Here is a 21692-nt window from a genome sequence, read left to right as displayed (position 1 = left end):
CAGGAAGCTGCAGGCAGAGCTCTGCCCCCATCCTCCTCCCATCCTCCACCTACAACCCCCATCCTCCTCCCAGTCTCCACCTACAACCCCCATCCTCCTCCTCCCCCATACACTGGTTTCCTCCTCCTAGAGGCTCTTGCTTTGGAAGCACATGGTGCAGGTCAGTGATTGTTAGGATGGGGTCGGATTGCTCTGCATAGTTTGGGGTCTTTACTTTTGTGGGGATGTTGGTCACAGCTGCTGTATTCATGGGGCCACGGGGTCACCGCTTTCTGGGGATGCAGATATAGTTGAAAGCAATGATGGAGCAGGGGGCGATCAGTAGTGGGAAGAAACAATGAACCCCCTGCACCAGGCCTCTGCGGGCACTGGTGGGCAGACCCCCGGGCACAGGTGGTCCGGTACACATGGCACAATGCTGTGCTGAGCGTCTGTGGAGAAGCGTATAGGGGGTCACACGGCCGTGTGTTATCATAGCACTGACTGTGGTCAGGTCCTGGACCCAAGAGCCTGCACTCCACAGCCGGTGTCTGTGTCTATAAGACGCGATACATCATGTCTACTCCACTCACATCCAGAGCTGAAGCAGGAGGTATAAGACACTTTACATCATGTCTACTCCACTCACATCCAGAGCTGAAGCAGGAGGTATAAGACACTTTACATCATGTCTACTCCAGTCACATCCAGAGCTGCAGCCACTGTCACTCTGCAGTCATGTGACCAGCCTCAGGGGGTCACACACCTGTGTGCAGCAAAGTCCAGGACCTGGTGGTCAGCAAGGAAGTATCACACGTGACCGGATGAAATACATGGCTCAGTAGGCAATAAACAATGTGGTGGGATTAGATACACATCTGAGCAGACAGTATCACAGTATAAGATTAGATACACGGCTCAGCAGTGAATATCACATGTGACGAGATGAGATACATGGCTCAGCCTAGTAGATACATTGGTAAACCGAGTATCACACATGGTGGGATTATATACTTGGATGAGTAGGCAATATCCCATGTGACGGGATTAGATACACGGCTCAGCAGTCAGTGTCACACGTGGCAGGATGAGATACACTGTGCCATCCTGATACATTTTTTCTTCCTCCAGGCGTCCTCGGTTATTGGAGATGGAGATTTTGCACTTCTATTGCTCTTTCCGGCCGTCTGATGCTTCCCCGCGATTGTCTGGATCTGAGAATATCCGGACTGTGCAGAGCGAGCTGTGCTACAATGTCAGCTGGACGGGTGAGAGAATAGATGCGTTGGTATCACACAGTGTATGTGATGACTGGGGTTGTCACACCTCCTCTGGGGTCATCCTGCCTCTTCTGGGGTCGTCCTGCCTCTTCTGGGGTTGTCACACCTCTTCTGGGGTCATCCTGCCTCTTCTGGGGTTGTCACACCTCTTCTGGGGTCATCCTGCCTCTTCTGGGGTTGTCACATCTCTGGGGTCATCCTGCCTCTTCTGGGGTCGTCCAGCCTCCTCTGGGGTTGTCACACCTCTTCTGGGGTCATCCTGCCTCTTCTGGGGCTGTCACACCTCTTCTGGGGTCACCCTGCCTCTTCTGGGGTTGTCCTGCCTCCTCTTGGGTCATCCTGCCTCTTCTGGGGTTGTCCTGCCTCCTCTTGGGTCGCCCTGCCTCTTCTGGGGTCATCCAGCCTCCTCTGGGCTTGGTCCCTGAGGTTTCGCAGTGAGCAGTGTCCTCTCCGGTTCTCACAATTTACAGATCTGGCTGTTAGTGATGGTGGAGGACACACCTTGGCCTGGAGCTCCGATCTTTGCCGTCTCCACTCGCTGACTTTTCTCACCCTGCAGGTGACTCTCCACCGACTCCCAAGCAGACGGCTGCCCTGTGTTGGCTTTTCAGTTGCCCCTTTGACCCTCAGAGTATTTCAGACACAAGTTTCCTTCACCCTGATCCCCTGGACCTGCTGGTGGAAGTAGGACCCAGGTGAGTAGGAAGATTGCGGACGGCCTCCATGTCTTATGGGAGGACCTCCTGCTGATGGTTCCTCTTCTCATCTGTAGGTTGAATTTCTCCACTGCGTCTTCCACGAATGCCGCATCCATCTGTCGCTCCATCGGTCTGACCGACATCGACCGCATCGAGTGTTCTAGGCGATATCTGATGAAGGTGAGCCGGGCGCCATGTTTCACACATTTCCTGTTCTGGCGCTGTGATCGGTGGTGATCAATGACGTGCACCCGAGAAGGATCAGTGATCGAGGCGTTGACCTCTCCGACAATCCACGTTTCTTATCCACCAGCCATGGTCCTGCTTGCCCTTCCATTTTCTTGGAGTTGTAGTTGGAAATTTTCTAGTGATCGAATGTCTCCACCAATCAGTTTCAGAAAGCCCCCGAGGAGGGCGAGAAGAAGAAGCTGACGACGTCTCTGTACGATCGGATGACGGAGTGCGTCTACCCTGAGCCCATCAGAAGCTTCGCCATTTCTGTGTCACCGGAGAAGGTTTACGAGGTGGATGTGATCGGAGGAGGACGAGCGGCGCTGGAAGCGGCCAACACGGAGCTAGGTACGTGGCTCTCCTTGTGGATTGTGTTGTATGTTCTACTCCAGTCACATCCAGAGCTGCACTCAACATTCTGCCAGTTGTTGCCTGAATCCCTAAGAGTAGAGCTGTGCCTCATTGATAGCGGTGCACTCTGACACTTTGCATTATGGAAGTTGTAGTGCTCTTCAGCATGATGCTCTTGCACTGAGCTGGACAATAATGCTACCTATCGAACATGATCCATACTGTTAAAGGAGATCTGAGCGGCTGCCTGAGAGCCAACTGCAAGTCAGCAGATTTAATGAGCTTTAGACGTAACTGGAGCATAAATGGCGCCGGGTCTGTTATCGGCCTCAGTCCTGGCCCGTCTCCTCGCCATCCTCCCATTATCATTCACAGGTCTGGCGTTTGACTCCTGGGATCTGGATTATTACACGTCTCTCTTCCAGCGCGTGGGTCGCAACCCGAGCAGCGTGGAGTGCTTCGATCTGGCGCAGTCTAACAGGTCCATGTCTTGGACGTTCGCTGTGACTCATCTAGAAGGTCTTCGGACTATCGCTGATCCTTTCCTCCATCTTGTAGTGAGCACAGCCGTCATTGGTTTTTCAAGGGGAAGCTCCTAGTGGACGGAGCGGAGAGGCCGCACTCGCTGTTCAATCTGATCATGAAGACCCAGGACACCAGCAACCAGAATAATGTCATCAAGTTCTGTGATAACAGCAGGTAAGAGGTGGCTTCACAGAAGGACGACAAGGACTATGGGTGGTGACCAGTGACCATGATGATGGAAATGTATGATGCGGTTTGATGATGACATTGATGGATGATGACAATGACTAGATGGTGATGGTTAACAGTGATGGGTGAAGGTTGACGAGGAGGATTGAGAATAATTAATTTGACTAACGCTGACGTCCTCCCAATGTCTCCACCTGTCTAGTGCAATCCAGGGGAAACCGGTGTCGAGCCTGGTCCCCATCGATCCTTCACGTCCTGGCCCCTACCAACAGAAGACCTCCACCCGTCACCTCATCTTCACTGCCGAAACCCATAACTTTCCTACAGGTGAGCGTAGAGCTCGTTGTTTCCTGGTGTTCCCATGGCTGATCCTTCTTATACCATTGTTCTTTCTTCTATAGGTGTTGCTCCATTTAGTGGTGCGACTACAGGCACGGGGGGTCGTATTCGGGATGTACAGAGCACCGGGAAGGGGGCTCACGTAATCGCCGGCACTGCTGGATACTGCTTTGGGAACCTGCACATTCCCGGTAAGTGAATCGTGCAGGACTGGTGTCTTCTGCCCGGTAAGATCTCGTTCTTCGGGTTATTGACTTTACGGCTCCTTCTGTCCAGTAAGCTTGTGTTCTTTTGCTCTCAGGATACTCTATGCCTTGGGAGGACGCCTCATATCAATATCCGGTCCAGTTTGCCCGACCCCTAGAGGTGGCCATCGAAGCCAGTAATGGAGCCTCAGACTATGGCAATAAGTTTGGAGAGCCGGTGCTGGCAGGTGAGGTCACCCACTCCCAAGCTTCGATGACTTTCCGCCATTGGAATGGGTCGTCTAATCTGAGACACTTAGGATTATTCTGCGCTTCTCGCCATCGATTCTAGTCCTCTCATTATGGTAACAGGATTCGCTCGCTCTTTCGGCCTCCGTCTGCCCTCCGGGGAGAGAAGAGAGTGGGTAAAGCCGATCATGTTCAGTGGAGGGATCGGTTCTATGGAAGATGTTCATCGGACCAAAGAGGCTCCAGAACCAGGTAAAGGCTCCTCCACGACGAATGGATGTCTATCCTAGAGTTGTCGTGTCTTTCTGGTTTGGTGGTCAAATGTGTGGACCTCACTTCCTCTCCTCACAACACCTTTCTTCCCACTCAGGCATGCATGTTGTGAAGATTGGGGGCCCCGTCTATAGGATTGGGGTAGGCGGCGGGGCCGCATCTTCCATTCAAGTAAGTAATGATTCTAAAATGTATCATATGCATTACAGACATTGTATCAGATGGATACTTAGTTCTTGGGGGGGGGGGGTGATCAGGTTCAGGGGGACAACGCCAGTGAACTGGACTTTGGGGCAGTGCAGCGAGGGGACGCGGAAATGGAGCAGAAGATGAACCGAGCTGTCCGCGCCTGTGTGGAGCGAGGCAAGCGGAATCCAATCTGTAGCATTCACGACCAGGGGGCCGGTGGGAACGGTGAGAGATGGACAACTGCGTTGTCACTTCTGCCCCCTGTGAATCCTTCTCTGGTTTCTTCCTCTGTCTTGACTTGTAGACTTCTCATCTTTGCAGGAAATGTCCTAAAGGAGCTGAGTGAGCCACAAGGGGCCATCATCTACACCAAGAACTTTCAGGTAGGAGACCTGTGGATCTTCTGGGGGCAGGATCTCGTGGATCAGTAACTTCGCTGATTATCTGTCTTCTCCAGTTAGGAGATCCCACTCTGAGTGTCCTGGAGATTTGGGGGGCCGAGTACCAGGAATCTAACGCTTTGCTCATCCGTCCAGAGGATGCAGAATTCCTGCAGTCCGTGTGTCGTAGGGAGAGGTCTCCGGTGGACTTTGTGGGTAGAATCACAGGAGATGGCCGGGTGAGAACCTACAGCCCCTCGAGTCAAGGATGGAGCTCGATTATATGCAGAGTCGGATAATATCCCCCTAAATTAGACCAGACCTGTGTCATCCTCATGTGCAAGGCTTCTGATTTCTTGATCTTGAGGTCACCTTTGATGAGATCTATATTCTCCTGTATAGATCGTCTTGGTAAATGGGAGCGAGAACGATCCTGTCCCGGATCGCAGTGATCGTAACTGCGTCCCGGTGGACCTGGAGCTGGAGTGGGTCCTGGGGAAGATGCCTCAGAAGGTAGAGGGCCTAATTTGTGTTTGGTTCCTCCAGACATGGTGACTTTGCTGTGCCGGCTCTGATCTTTTATTTCTCCTCTATAGGAGTTTGAGTTGAGTCGCGTTACCCCCACACTTCTACCACTGACCCTCCCTGAAAACCTGAGCGTCCAGCACGCCCTGGAGCGCGTCCTGAAGCTGCCGTCTGTTGCCAGCAAACGATACCTGACCAACAAGGTGGATTTCATGTCCATGCTGGGACTTGTGGTGACTTCATAGCTATCCACAGTGACCTGGAAATTGTCATCTATCTGCAGGTGGATCGCTCGGTCACCGGTCTTGTGGCCCAGCAGCAATGTGTGGGGCCACTTCACACCCCTTTGGCAGATGTAGCTGTGATCTCGCTGTCCTACACGGACACTGTAGGTGGCGCCACAGCAATTGGGGAGCAGCCAATTAAAGGTCTCCTGGACCCGGCGGCAGGGGCCCGCATGGCGGTGGGCGAGGCTCTTACAAATCTGGTGTTTGCCCTAGTGACGGACCTAAAGGTAATTTTCCTGTGAAGTTCAGGGGATTCTGTGGTGTCATCGGTGCCGGACGTACACCGCTTTGTGTGGAGGTCTACCCTTTGTCTCCATTGAAGGGGCACCTCGACCGTTGACCCCTGTGGTCGTGCCCGTTTGCCCATTCTCTCGAGATGTTCATTGTCGGCTGCCCCTCCGTACAGTCGCTCATCTTTTATTATTTTTGCAGGATGTGAAGTGTAGTGGTAACTGGATGTGGGCGGCCAAACTCCCGGGAGAAGGTGCCGCGCTGTACGATGCGTGTGTGGCCATGTGTGATGTCATGGAGCAGGTCGGGATCGCGGTGGATGGAGGAAAAGACTCGCTCAGCATGGCCGCCAGAGTGGGATCAGAGACTGTGAAGGCTCCAGGTGACCGATGACCCTGTGTCCTCTCAAGGGTCCTGTCTCCATCCTCCCGGTCTCATACTGTCTGTGCTCTCCAGGGTCTCTGGTCATCTCTGTGTATGCCGTGTGCCCCGATATCTCTGCCACCGTCACACCAGACCTGAAGAACCCTGGGCAGAAGGGTAAGTGCCCCCTCTGGAGTCTGGCACCATGGGGCTACATACAGCAGAGGACCAGGAATAATTCTGGCCTCTTCTGTCTGCACCCCAGGCGTCCTCCTCTACGTCCCCGTGAATCCCGGGAAGCATCGTCTGGGTGGCAGCGCCCTGGCTCAGTGCTACTTACAGCTGGGAGAGCACACGCCTGACCTGGACGACCCCCAGACCTTGGTCTCCTGCTTCAAGGTCACACAAGATCTCATCAAAGGTAAGACCATTCACATCCGGAGCTGCGCTCTCCATTCTGCTGATTTGCTGCTGGCTCTCAGGTTGCCGAAGGCGCAGGGGTTTTATTACTTGGTGAGCTAAATAGATAACAAGCCTTTCGGTGTGATGTAGTGAGCGTTGTCATCCAGGTCACGGTGCGAAGGTCAGCAGCTGAAGATGAGCTACTCACGACTGCTGCACTCTGCATAGGCAGCCATGTAGATATCCAGGGCTGCACTGCGCTCTTCTACTGCTCCAGATATCTTCACTCATTTTTTCTTATAAAGTTGACTCTTTGTAAGTTTTCACATATTTCTCCTAACTCTGAGGGCCAGGGCTACAGTTAGGGGCAGAGTGAGCTTTAGGGATAGGGTGAGGTTTTGGGCTGGAGTTATAAAATTGTTCCATAAAAAGTCTGTAACAATGTATCAACTCATTTATGACACTTTATATGTAACAACCGTGGATTGCAGCAGTATCAGAACTACATGACTTCTCCCGGGCGCCGCCAGCGCACACTGAACCCCTGCTCCCTACATCTCCCACATTACACAGCCGCAGAACCTGAGCGCACACTGAACCACTGCTCCCTACATCTCCCACATTACACAGCCGCAGAACCTGAGCGCACACTGAACCACTGCTCCCTACATCTCCCACATTACACAGCCGCAGAACCTGAGCGCACACTGAACCACTGCTCCCTACATCTCCCACATTACACAGCCGCAGAACCTGGGCGCACACTGAACCACTGCTCCCTACATCTCCCACATTACACAGCCGCAGAACCTGAGCGCACACTGAACCACTGCTCCCTACATCTCCCACATTACACAGCCGCAGAACCTGAGCGCACACTGAATCACTGCTCCCTACATCTGCCACATTACACAGCCGCAGAACCTGAGCGCACACTGAACCAATGCTCCCTACATCTCCCACATTACACAGCCGCAGAACCTGAGCGCACACTGAACCACTGCACCCTACATCTCCCACATTACACAGCCGCAGAACCTGAGCGCATACTGAACCACTGCCACTACATCTCCCACATTACACAGCCGCAGAACCTGAGCGCACACTGAACCACTGCTCCCTACATCTCCCACATTACACAGCCGCAGAACCTGAGCGCATACTGATCCACTATTCCCTACATCTCCCACATTACACAGCCGCAGAACCTGAGCGCACACTGAACCACTGCTCCCTACATCTCTCACATTACACAGCCGCAGAACCTGAGCGCATACTGAACCACTGCCCCCTACATCTCCCACATTACACAGCCGCAGAACCTGAGCGCACACTGAACCACTGCTCCCTACATCTCCCACATTACACAGCCGCAGAACCTGAGCGCACACTGAACCACTGCTCCCTACATCTCCCACATTACACAGCCGCAGAACCTGAGCGCACACTGAACCACTGCACCCTACATCTCCCACATTACACAGCCGCAGAACCTGAGCGCCCACTGCACCGTACATCTCCCACATTACACAGCCGCAGAACCTGAGCGCACACTGAACCACTGCTTCCTACATCTCCCACATTACACAGCCGCAGAACCTGGGCGAGCACTGAACCTGCAGGACGTCTGATGGTCTCGGTGCCTTATCTGTGTTTCAGTACTTTGCACTTTATTTTAACCCTTCCTCTGCCTCCTCTGATCCGCAGAGCGTGCGCTGAGCGCAGGGCATGACGTGAGTGATGGCGGCCTCATTACTTGCCTCCTGGAGATGGCGTTTGCTGGTAACTGCGGGCTGGATGTGGAGTTCTCCTCCCCCGACGTCAGCGGTGAGTCTCTGCGCAGCTTCTCTCCGGTGACGGTCGGCGTCTGGGCGTCTTCACGTCTCCTTCCTCTTCCTCAGCGCTGGACCTGCTCTTCTCCGAGGAGCTGGGGATTGTTCTGGAGGTCTCAGAGGCGGCACAGGAGCGAGTCATGCGGCAGTACCGAGCCGCGGGGCTGCAGTGCGTGAAACTAGGACGGACGCAGGGAAGGGGCCCGAGCTCCACGGTATGTCCCATCATGGGGAACATTCCCTTTATTTAAAGGGCCATGAACCCTGAATTTATAAAAGGTACAGGACGTGCGCTGGAGACGTCCGTGCTCACCCAGTTGAAGCACCGTGTCCTCTGTGCTGCTGTTTATGGATTTGCATTCATTTGCATTTCTCTTTCCATTGGCCCCGCCTCTTAAAGGAGACCTCCCTTTTTTTTTAATTTCTAGGTCAGAGTCCGTGTGAATGGGGAGGAGGTCCTGTGCGATGACGTGGGGACGCTGCGGGCGCGGTGGGAGGAGACAAGTTTCCAGTTGGAGCGATTGCAGGCCAGCCCCACTTGTGTGACCCAGGAGGAGGCGGGGCTCCTTAAGAGGGAGGGGCCAAACTACCAGCTGACGTTCGATCCATCACACAAGCCGGCTCTGATAGGTGCAGTAATGATGGATGGTGGTGGATATACGGGAGGGTGCCGGGTGACTGTATAACTGGGCACTTATCTCACAGGCTCCGCTCAGCCGCGTGTCGCTGTTGTACGGGAAGAGGGCAGTAATGGCGACAGAGAGATGGCGGCCGCGCTGCTGATGGCCGGGTTTGAGGTAACACATTGTGCTGTACGTCCATAATATGACATGTCCTATAACATTACTGCAGGCTCATCAGGAGTAACCGCTCTGCTGACGTCCTGCCGACGCTCAGGATCTTCTCCACTGTACTGTCAGTAATGGAGGGGGAGGGGACAGCGACAACTACTCCCATCACTCTGTCCTCCTCCTCCATAGGTCTGGGACGTCACCATGGAAGATCTTCTGTCCGGAGGAGCAACGCTGCATATGTTTAGGGGTCTGATATTTGTTGGAGGATTCAGCTATGCAGATGTTCTAGGGTCCGCGAAAGGCAAGTGACCACCGGGATGTAAAAACCTACACAGTAAGAATAATACTAATATAATACTGCCCCCTATAGACTGGAGCTAAAATTGTGTATAAGGGCAGTATTATAGTAGTTATATTCTTGTACATAGGGGAAGTATTATAGTAGTTATATTCTTGTACATAGGGGAAGTATTATAGTAGTTATATTCGTGTATATAGGGGCAGTATTATAGTAGTTATATTCTTGTACATAGGAGTAGTATTATAGTAGTTATATTCTTGTACATAGGGGCAGTATTATAGTAGTTATATTCTTGTACATAGGGGAAGTATTATAGTAGTTATATTTTTGTACATAGGAGCAGTATTATAGTAGTTATATTATTGTACATAGGGGCAGTATTATAGTAGTTATATTCTTGTATATAGGAGCAGTATTATAGTAGTTATATTATTGTACATAGGGGCAGTATTATAGTAGTTATATTCTTGTACATAGGAGTAGTATTATAGTAGTTATATTCTTGTACATAGGGGCAGTATTATAGTAGTTATATTCTTGTACATAGGGGAAGTATTATAGTAGTTATATTCTTGTACATAGGGGAAGTATTATAGTAGTTATATTCGTGTATATAGGGGCAGTATTATAGTAGTTATATTCTTGTACATAGGAGCAGTATTATAGTAGTTATATCCTTGTACATAGGAGCAGTATTATAGTAGTTATATTCTTGTACTTAGCAGCAGTATTATAGTAGTTATATTCTTGTACATAGGGGCAGTATTATAGTAGTTATATTCTTGTACATAGGGGAAGTATTATAGTAGTTATATTCTTGTACATAGAGGCAGTATTATAGTAGTTATATTCTTGTATATAGGAGCAGTATTATAGTAGTTATATTCTTGTATATAGGAGCAGTATTATAGTAGTTATATTCTTGTACATAGTGGCAGTATTATAGTAGTTATATTCTTGTACATAGGGGCAGTATTTATAGTAGTTATATTCTTGTACATAGGGGCAGTATTATAGTAGTTATATTCTTGTACATAGGAGCAGTATTATAGTAGTTATATTCTTGTACATAGGGGCAGTATTATAGTACTTATATTCTTGTACATAGGAGCAGTATTATAGTAGGTATATTCTTGTATATAGGGGCAGTATTATAGTAGTTATATTCTTGTATATAGGGGCAGTATTATAGTAGTTATATTCTTGTATATACGAGCAGTATTATAGTAGTTATATTCTTGTACATAGGGGCAGTATTATAGTAGTTATATTCTTGTACATAGGGGCAGTATTATAGTAGTTATATTCTTGTACATAGGAGCAGTATTATAGTAGTTATATTCTTGTACATAGGGGCAGTATTATAGTAGTTATATTCTTGTACATAGGGGCAGTATTATAGTAGTTATATTCTTGTATATAGGAGCAGTTTTATAGTAGTTATATTCTTGTACATAGGGGCAGTATTATAGTAGTTATATTCTTGTATATAGGAGCAGTATTATAGTAGTTATATTATTGTACATAGGGGCAGTATTATAGTTATATTCTTGTATATAGGGGCAGTATTATAGTAGTTATATTCTTGTACATAGGGGCAGTATTATAGTAGTTATATTCTTGTACATATGAGCAGTTTTATAGTAGTTATATTCTTGTACATAGGAGCAGTATTATAGTAGTTATATTCTTGTACATAGGAGCAGTATTATAGTAGTTATATTTTTGTACATAGGGGCAGTATTATAGTAGTTATATTCTTGTACATAGGGGCAGTATTATAGTAGTTATATTCTTGTACATATGAGCAGTATTATAGTAGTTATATTCTTGTACATAGGGGCAGTATTATAGTAGTTATATTCTTGTACATAGGAGCAGTATTATAGTAGTTATATTCTTGTACATAGGAGCAGTATTATAGTAGTTATATTCGTGTACATAGGAGCAGTATTATAGTAGATATATTCTTGTACATAGGAGCAGTATTATAGTAGTTATATTCTTGTACATAGGAGCAGTTTTATAGTAGTTATATTCTTGTACATAGGAGCAGTATTATAGTAGTTATATTCTTGTACATAGGAGCAGTATTATAGTAGTTATATTCTTGTACATAGGAGCAGTATTATAGTAGATATATTCTTGTACATAGGAGCAGTATTATAGTAGTTGTATTCTTGTACATAGGGGCAGTATTATAGTAGTTATATTCTTGTACATATGAGCAGTATTATAGTAGTTATATTCTTGTACATAGGAGCAGTATTATAGTAGTTATATTCTTGTACATAGGAGCAGTATTATAGTAGTTATATTCTTGTACATAGGGGCAGTATTATAGTATATTCTTGTACATAGGGGCAGTATTATAGTAGTTATATTCTTGTACATAGGGGCAGTATTATAGTAGTTATATTCTTGTACATAGGGGCAGTTTTATAGTAGTTATATTCTTGTACATAGGAGCAGTATTATAGTAGTTATATTCTTGTACATATGAGCAGTATTATAGTAGTTATATTCTTGTACATAGGGGCAGTATTATAGTAGTTATATTCTTGTACATAGGAGCAGTATTATAGTAGTTATATTCTTGTACATAGGAGCAGTTTTATAGTAGTTATATTCTTGTACATAGGAGCAGTATTATAGTAGTTATATTCTTGTACATATGAGCAGTATTATAGTAGTTATATTCTTGTACATAGGAGCAGTATTATAGTAGTTATATTCTTGTACATAGGGGCAGTTTTATAGTAGTTATATTCTTGTACATATGAGCAGTTTTATAGTAGTTATATTCTTGTACATAGGAGCAGTATTATAGTAGTTATATTCTTGTACATAGGAGCAGTATTATAGTAGTTATATTCTTGTACATAGGAGCAGTATTATAGTAGATATATTCTTGTACATAGGAGCAGTATTATAGTAGTTATATTCTTGTACATAGGAGCAGTATTATAGTAGTTATATTCTTGTACATATGAGCAGTATTATAGTAGTTATATTCTTGTACATATGAGCAGTATTATAGTAGTTATATTCTTGTACATAGGAGCAGTATTATAGTAGTTATATTCTTGTACATGGGGGCAGTATTATAGTATATTCTTGTACATAGGGGCAGTATTATAGTAGTTATATTCTTGTACATAGGAGCAGTATTATAGTAGTTATATTCTTGTACATAGGGGCAGTATTATAGTATATTCTTGTACATAGGGGCAGTATTATAGTAGTTATATTCTTGTACATAGGAGCAGTATTATAGTAGTTATATTCTTGTATATAGGGTCAGTATTATAGTAGTTATATTCTTGTACATAGGAGCAGTATTATAGTAGTTATATTCTTGTACATAGGGGCAGTATTATAGTAGTTATATTCTTGTACATAGGAGCAGTATTATAGTAGTTATATTCTTGTATATAGGGGCAGTATTATAGTAGTTATATTCTTGTACTTAGGAGCAGTATTATAGTAGTTATATTCTTGTACATAGGAGCAGTATTATAGTAGTTATATTCTTGTACATAGGAGCAGTATTATAGTAGTTATATTCTTGTACATAGAGGCAGTATTATAGTAGTTATATTCTTGTACATAGGGGGCAGTATTATAGTAGTTATATTCTTGTACATAGGAGCAGTATTATTGTAGTTATATTCTTGCACATAGGAGCAGTATTATAGTAGTTATATTCTTGCACATAGGAGCAGTATTATAGTAGTTATATTCTTGTACATAGGAGCAGTATTATTGTAGTTATATTCTTGCACATAGGAGCAGTATTATAGTAGTTATATTCTTGTACATAGGGGGCAGTATTATAGTAGTTATATTCTTGTACATAGGAGCAGTATTATAGTAGTTATATTCTTGTACATAGGAGCAGTATTATAGTAGATATATTCTTGCACATAGGAGCAGTATTATAGTAGTTATATTCTTGTACATAGGAGCAGTATTATAGTAGTTATATTCTTGCACATAGGAGCAGTATTATAGTAGTTATATTCTTGTACATAGGGGGCAGTATTATAGTAGTTATATTCTTGTACATAGGAGCAGTATTATAGTAGTTATATTCTTGTACATAGGGGCAGTAGTATAGTAGTTATATTCTTGTACATAGGGGCAGTATTATAGTAGTTATATTCTTGTACATAGGGGCAGTATTATAGTAGTTATATTCTTGTACATAGGGGCAGTATTATAGTAGTTATATTCTTGTACATAGGAGCAGTATTATAGTAGATATATTGTACATAGGGGGCAGTATTATAGTAGTTATATTCTTGTACATAGGGGCAGTATTATAGTAGTTATATTCTTGTACATAGGAGCAGTATTATAGTAGATATATTCTTGTACATAGGGGCAGTATTATAGTAGATATATTCTTGTACATAGGAGCAGTATTATAGTAGTTATATTCTTGTACATAGGAGCAGTATTATAGTAGTTATATTCTTGTACATAGGGGCAGTATTATAGTAGTTATATTCTTGTACATAGGGGCAGTATTATAGTAGTTATATTCTTGTACATAGGGGGCAGTATTATAGTAGTTATATTCTTGTACATAGGAGCAGTATTATTGTAGTTATATTCTTGTACATAGGAGCAGTATTATAGTCGTTATATTCTTGTACATAGGGGCAGTATTATAGTAGTTATATTCTTGTACATAGGGGGCAGTATTATAGTAGTTATATTCTTGTACATAGGGGCAGTATTATAGTAGTTATATTCTTGTACATAGGAGCAGTATTATAGTAGTTATATTCTTGTACATAGGAGCAGTATTATAGTAGTTATATTCTTGTACATAGGGGCAGTATTATATTATTTATATTCTTGTACATAGGAGCAGTATTATAGTAGTTATATTCTTGTACATAGGAGCAGTATTATAGTAGTTATATTCTTGTATATAGGAGCAGTATTATAGTAGTTATATTCTTGTACATAGGGGCAGTATTATAGTAGTTATATTCTTGTATATAGGAGCAGTATTATAGTAGTTATATTATTGTACATAGGGGCAGTATTATAGTTATATTCTTGTATATAGGGGCAGTATTATAGTAGTTATATTCTTGTACATAGGGGCAGTATTATAGTAGTTATATTCTTGTACATATGAGCAGTTTTATAGTAGTTATATTCTTGTACATAGGAGCAGTATTATAGTAGTTATATTCTTGTACATAGGAGCAGTATTATAGTAGTTATATTTTTGTACATAGGGGCAGTATTATAGTAGTTATATTCTTGTACATAGGGGCAGTATTATAGTAGTTATATTCTTGTACATATGAGCAGTATTATAGTAGTTATATTCTTGTACATAGGGGCAGTATTATAGTAGTTATATTCTTGTACATAGGAGCAGTATTATAGTAGTTATATTCTTGTACATAGGAGCAGTATTATAGTAGTTATATTCTTGTACATAGGAGCAGTATTATAGTAGATATATTCTTGTACATAGGAGCAGTATTATAGTAGTTATATTCTTGTACATAGGAGCAGTTTTATAGTAGTTATATTCTTGTACATAGGAGCAGTATTATAGTAGTTATATTCTTGTACATAGGAGCAGTATTATAGTAGTTATATTCTTGTACATAGGAGCAGTATTATAGTAGATATATTCTTGTACATAGGAGCAGTATTATAGTAGTTGTATTCTTGTACATAGGGGCAGTATTATAGTAGTTATATTCTTGTACATATGAGCAGTATTATAGTAGTTATATTCTTGTACATAGGAGCAGTATTATAGTAGTTATATTCTTGTACATAGGAGCAGTATTATAGTAGTTATATTCTTGTACATAGGGGCAGTATTATAGTATATTCTTGTACATAGGGGCAGTATTATAGTAGTTATATTCTTGTACATAGGGGCAGTATTATAGTAGTTATATTCTTGTACATAGGGGCAGTTTTATAGTAGTTATATTCTTGTACATAGGAGCAGTATTATAGTAGTTATATTCTTGTACATAGGGGCAGTATTATAGTAGTTATATTCTTGTACATAGGAGCAGTATTATAGTAGTTATATTCTTGTACATAGGAGCAGTTTTATAGTAGTTATATTCTTGTACATAGGAGCAGTATTATAGTAGTTATATTCTTGTACATATGAGCAGTATTATAGTAGTTATATTCTTGTACATAGGAGCAGTATTATAGTAGTTATATTCTTGTACATAGGGGCAGTTTTATAGTAGTTATATTCTTGTACATATGAGCAGTTTTATAGTAGTTATATTCTTGTACATAGGAGCAGTATTATAGTAGTTATATTCTTGTACATAGGAGCAGTATTATAGTAGTTATATTCTTGTACATAGGAGCAGTATTATAGTAGATATATTCTTGTACATAGGAGCAGTATTATAGTAGTTATATTCTTGTACATAGGAGCAGTATTATAGTAGTTATATTCTTGTACATATGAGCAGTATTATAGTAGTTATATTCTTGTACATATGAGCAGTATTATAGTAGTTATATTCTTGTACATAGGAGCAGTATTATAGTAGTTATATTCTTGTACATGGGGGCAGTATTATAGTATATTCTTGTACATAGGGGCAGTATTATAGTAGTTATATTCTTGTACATAGGAGCAGTATTATAGTAGTTATATTCTTGTACATAGGGGCAGTATTATAGTATATTCTTGTACATAGGGGCAGTATTATAGTAGTTATATTCTTGTACATAGGAGCAGTATTATAGTAGTTATATTCTTGTATATAGGGTCAGTATTATAGTAGTTATATTCTTGTACATAGGAGCAGTATTATAGTAGTTATATTCTTGTATATAGGGGCAGTATTATAGTAGTTATATTCTTGTACTTAGGAGCAGTATTATAGTAGTTATATTCTTGTACATAGGAGCAGTATTATAGTAGTTATATTCTTGTACATAGGAGCAGTATTATAGTAGTTATATTCTTGTACATAGAGGCAGTATTATAGTAGTTATATTCTTGTACATAGGGGGCAGTATTATAGTAGTTATATTCTTGTACATAGGAGCAGTATTATTGTAGTTATATTCTTGCACATAGGAGCAGTATTATAGTAGTTATATTCTTGCACATAGGAGCAGTATTATAGTAGTTATATTCTTGTACATAGGAGCAGTATTATTGTAGTTATATTCTTGCACATAGGAGCAGTATTATAGTAGTTATATTCTTGTACATAGGGGGCAGTATTATAGTAGTTATATTCTTGTACATAGGAGCAGTATTATAGTAGTTATATTCTTGTACATAGGAGCAGTATTATAGTAGATATATTCTTGCACATAGGAGCAGTATTATAGTAGTTATATTCTTGTACATAGGAGCAGTATTATAGTAGTTATATTCTTGCACATAGGAGCAGTATTATAGTAGTTATATTCTTGTACATAGGGGGCAGTATTATAGTAGTTATATTCTTGTACATAGGAGCAGTATTATAGTAGTTATATTCTTGTACATAGGGGCAGTAGTATAGTAGTTATATTCTTGTACATAGGGGCAGTATTATAGTAGTTATATTCTTGTACATAGGGGCAGTATTATAGTAGTTATATTCTTGTACATAGGGGCAGTATTATAGTAGTTATATTCTTGTACATAGGAGCAGTATTATAGTAGATATATTGTACATAGGGGGCAGTATTATAGTAGTTATATTCTTGTACATAGGGGCAGTATTATAGTAGTTATATTCTTGTACATAGGAGCAGTATTATAGTAGATATATTCTTGTACATAGGGGCAGTATTATAGTAGATATATTCTTGTACATAGGAGCAGTATTATAGTAGTTATATTCTTGTACATAGGAGCAGTATTATAGTAGTTATATTCTTGTACATAGGGGCAGTATTATAGTAGTTATATTCTTGTACATAGGGGCAGTATTATAGTAGTTATATTCTTGTACATAGGGGGCAGTATTATAGTAGTTATATTCTTGTACATAGGAGCAGTATTATTGTAGTTATATTCTTGTACATAGGAGCAGTATTATAGTCGTTATATTCTTGTACATAGGGGCAGTATTATAGTAGTTATATTCTTGTACATAGGGAGCAGTATTATAGTAGTTATATTCTTGTACATAGGGGCAGTATTATAGTAGTTATATTCTTGTACATAGGAGCAGTATTATAGTAGTTATATTCTTGTACATAGGAGCAGTATTATAGTAGTTATATTCTTGTACATAGGAGCAGTATTATATTATTTATATTCTTGTACATAGGAGCAGTATTATAGTAGTTATATTCTTGTACATAGGAGCAGTATTATAGTAGTTATATTCTTGTACATAGGAGCAGTATTATAGTAGTTATATTCTTGCACATAGGAGCAGTATTATAGTAGTTATATTCTTGTACATAGGAGCAGTATTATTGTAGTTATATTCTTGCACATAGGAGCAGTATTATAGTAGTTATATTCTTGTACATAGGGGGCAGTATTATAGTAGTTATATTCTTGTACATAGGAGCAGTATTATAGTAGTTATATTCTTGTACATAGGGGCAGTAGTATAGTAGTTATATTCTTGTACATAGGAGCAGTATTATAGTAGTTATATTCTTGCACATAGGAGCAGTATTATAGTAGTTATATTCTTGTACATAGGAGCAGTATTATAGTAGTTATATTCTTGCACATAGGAGCAGTATTATAGTAGTTATATTCTTGCACATAGGAGCAGTATTATAGTAGTTATATTCTTGTACATAGGGGCAGTATTATAGTAGTTATATTCTTGTACATAGGAGCAGTATTATAGTAGTTATATTCTTGTACATAGGGGCAGTATTATAGTAGTTATATTCTTGTACATAGGAGCAGTATTATTGTAGTTATATTCTTGCACATAGGAGCAGTATTATAGTAGTTATATTCTTGTACATAGGGGGCAGTATTATAGTAGTTATATTCTTGTACATAGGGGCAGTAGTATAGTAGTTATATTCTTGTACATAGGGGCAGTATTATAGTAGTTATATTCTTGTACATAGGGGCAGTATTATAGTAGTTATATTCTTGTACATAGGGGCAGTATTATAGTAGTTATATTCTTGTACATAGGAGCAGTATTATAGTAGATATATTGTACATAGGGGGCAGTATTATAGTAGTTATATTCTTGTACATAGGGGGCAGTATTATAGTAGTTATATTCTTGTACATAGGAGCAGTATTATAGTAGTTATATTCTTGTACATAGGAGCAGTATTATAGTAGTTATATTCTTGTACATAGGGGCAGTATTATAGTAGTTATATTCTTGTACATAGGGGCAGTATTATAGTAGTTATATTCTTGTACATAGGGGGCAGTATTATAGTAGTTATATTCTTGTACATAGGAGCAGTATTATTGTAGTTATATTCTTGTACATAGGAGCAGTATTATAGTCGTTATATTCTTGTACATAGGGGCAGTATTATAGTAGTTATATTCTTGTACATAGGGGGCAGTATTATAGTAGTTATATTCTTGTACATAGGGGCAGTATTATAGTAGTTATATTCTTGTACATAGGAGCAGTATTATAGTAGTTATATTCTTGTACATAGGAGCAGTATTATAGTAGTTATATTCTTGTACATAGGGGCAGTATTATATTATTTATATTCTTGTACATAGGGGCAGTATTATAGTAGTTATATTCTTGTACATAGGAGCAGTATTATAGTAGTTATATTCTTGTACATAGGAGCAGTATTATAGTAGTTATATTCTTGTACATAGGGGCAGTATTATATTATTTATATTCTTGTACATAGGAGCAGTATTATAGTAGTTATATTCTTGTACATAGGAGCAGTATTATAGTAGTTATATTCTTGTACATAGGGGCAGTATTATATTATTTATATTCTTGTACATAGGAGCAGTATTATAGTAGTTATATTCTTGTACATAGGGGGCAGTATTATAGTAGTTATATTCTTGTACATAGGGGCAGTATTATAGTAGTTATATTCTTGTACATAGGAGCAGTATTATAGTAGTTATATTCTTGTACATAGGAGCAGTATTATAGTAGTTATATTCTTGTACATAGGGGCAGTATTATATTATTTATATTCTTGTACATAGGAGCAGTATTATAGTAGTTATATTCTTGTACATAGGAGCAGTATTATAGTAGTTATATTCTTGTACATAGGAGCAGTATTATAGTAGTTATATTCTTGTACATAGGAGCAGTATTATAGTAGTTATATTCTTGTATATAGGGGCAGTATTATAGTAGTTATATTCTTGTACATAGGGGCAGTAGTATAGTAGTTATATTCTTGTACATAGGAGCAGTATTATAGTAGTTATATTCTTGTACATAGGAGCAGTATTATAGTAGTTATATTCTTGTACATAGGGGCAGTAGTATAGTAGTTATATTCTTGTACATAGGGGCAGTATTATAGTAGTTATATTCTTGTACATAGGAGCAGTATTATAGTAGTTATATTCTTGTACATAGGAGCAGTATTATAGTAGTTATATTCTTGTACATAGGGGCAGTATTATAGTAGTTATATTCTTGTACATAGGAGCAGTATTATAGTAGTTATATTCTTGCACATAGGAGCAGTATTATAGTAGTTATATTCTTGTACATAGGAGCAGTATTATAGTAGTTATATTCTTGTACATAGCGGCAGTATTACTTATATTCTGGTATTTCTTATGTCACCGTTTTTCTCTCTGCTGTAGGTTGGGCGGCCTCGGTCATGTATAACTCTGGTGTCCGGGATCAGTTTGATGCTTTCCGCTGTCGCTCTGACACTTTCAGCCTCGGTATCTGTAATGGCTGCCAGCTGTTGGCGCTGCTGGGTTGGGTAGGAGCGGAGGGCCCGGTTCGTACAGGTGAGAGACCCGCACATTTGTGTTTTGGGGGTTTTTTGTATGTTGTTCTTCTCTCCTCACTTCTTGTCCTTCTGGCAGGGGAGCGTCCCACACAGGGGGTCCTGCTGAGCCACAACCTGTCCGGAAGGTTTGAGTCTCGCTTTGTGACTGTTAAGATTGAGGAAAGTCCCAGTGTCCTGCTGCAGGGGATGGCGGGGTCATCGCTCGGGGTGTGGGTGGCACATGGAGAAGGTAAGTGTCTCCAGGTGACTTCTGACCTTCGTACAGGAGAAGTCTGTAAAGAACGGTTCTTCCGGGAACGGTTCTGCCGGTTGTCGGGGTTGAGCATTGGTTGTCACCCGGTTTGACCATTCACCTCCGTCCTCCAGGTCTCATGAGATTCCGGTCTGAGAAGGTTCGCGAACACTTGACCGCTCATCGTTTGGCTCCTCTGCGCTACGTGAATGACCAGAATGTCGCCACGGAGGAGTACCCCATGAATCCTAATGGCTCCCCGCTCGGGATCGCCGGCCTCTGCTCCGAGGATGGACGCCACCTGGCGATGATGCCCCACCCTGAGCGCTGCGTCCTGAAGTGGCAGTGGCCCTGGATGCCAGAGGACTGGAGGACCACAATGGACGCATCGCCCTGGATGCGCCTCTTCCACAACGGTTACAGCTGGTGCCTGAAGAGCGCGATGGAGGACTGACGAGGAGGACAAGTGCGATCCGCAGCTCGGGAAGGAAGCGTCGACATAGCAGAGATCTCTGATGGAACGTTTATTGCTTATATTAAGCCTTATCTGCATGTGAACGGAGAATAAATGTCAAAGCCACAACACCATACCTACAGGTGTTCCTCTGTCATGGAATATACCCCAGAGCTGCACTCACTATTCTGCTGGTGCAGTCACTCTGTACATACATTACATTACTGATCCTGAGTTACATCCTGTATTATACCCCAGAGCTGCACTCACTATTCTGCTGGTGCAGTCACTGTGTACATACATTACATTACTGATCCTGAGTTACATCCTGTATTATACTCCAGAGCTGCACTCACTATTCTGCTGGTGCAGTCACTGTGTACATACATTACATTACTGATCCTGAGTTACCTCCTGTATTATACCCCAGAGCTGCACTCACTATTCTGCTGGTGCAGTCACTATGTACATACATTA

The 21692-nt window shown here is 41.8% G+C and overlaps 1 protein-coding gene across 2 annotated transcripts; it reads left to right on the top strand.

Moving 5' to 3' along the window:
* The first annotated feature begins 43 nt into the window (after positions 1–43).
* Positions 44–21351, top strand: PFAS (phosphoribosylformylglycinamidine synthase). Of its 2 annotated transcripts, XM_069735103.1 has the most exons (29): positions 44–160; positions 1111–1247; positions 1819–1954; positions 2032–2137; positions 2350–2536; positions 2915–3020; positions 3098–3238; positions 3456–3580; positions 3655–3783; positions 3894–4025; positions 4150–4278; positions 4397–4470; positions 4557–4713; positions 4810–4871; positions 4946–5107; positions 5271–5381; positions 5465–5596; positions 5677–5907; positions 6113–6293; positions 6368–6451; positions 6540–6695; positions 8384–8503; positions 8578–8723; positions 8937–9138; positions 9214–9305; positions 9489–9603; positions 20375–20527; positions 20606–20758; positions 20896–21351. In XM_069735103.1, the coding sequence occupies exons 2-29, from the start codon at positions 1130–1132 to the stop codon at positions 21213–21215; spliced, it is 3960 nt and encodes a 1319-aa protein (XP_069591204.1). In that variant the 5' UTR covers positions 44–160; positions 1111–1129; the 3' UTR covers positions 21216–21351. The 2 variants fall into 2 exon arrangements, with proteins under 2 accessions (XP_069591204.1, XP_069591202.1); XM_069735101.1 differs by having other exon boundaries at positions 20375–20758.
* The last annotated feature ends 341 nt before the right edge of the window (positions 21352–21692 follow it).

The sequence above is a fragment of the Ranitomeya imitator genome, chromosome 7 (assembly GCF_032444005.1).
Source record: "Ranitomeya imitator isolate aRanImi1 chromosome 7, aRanImi1.pri, whole genome shotgun sequence".
In the NCBI taxonomy this organism is placed as follows: domain Eukaryota; kingdom Metazoa; phylum Chordata; class Amphibia; order Anura; family Dendrobatidae; genus Ranitomeya; species Ranitomeya imitator.
This window is presented reverse-complemented; position numbering and strand designations above follow the sequence as displayed.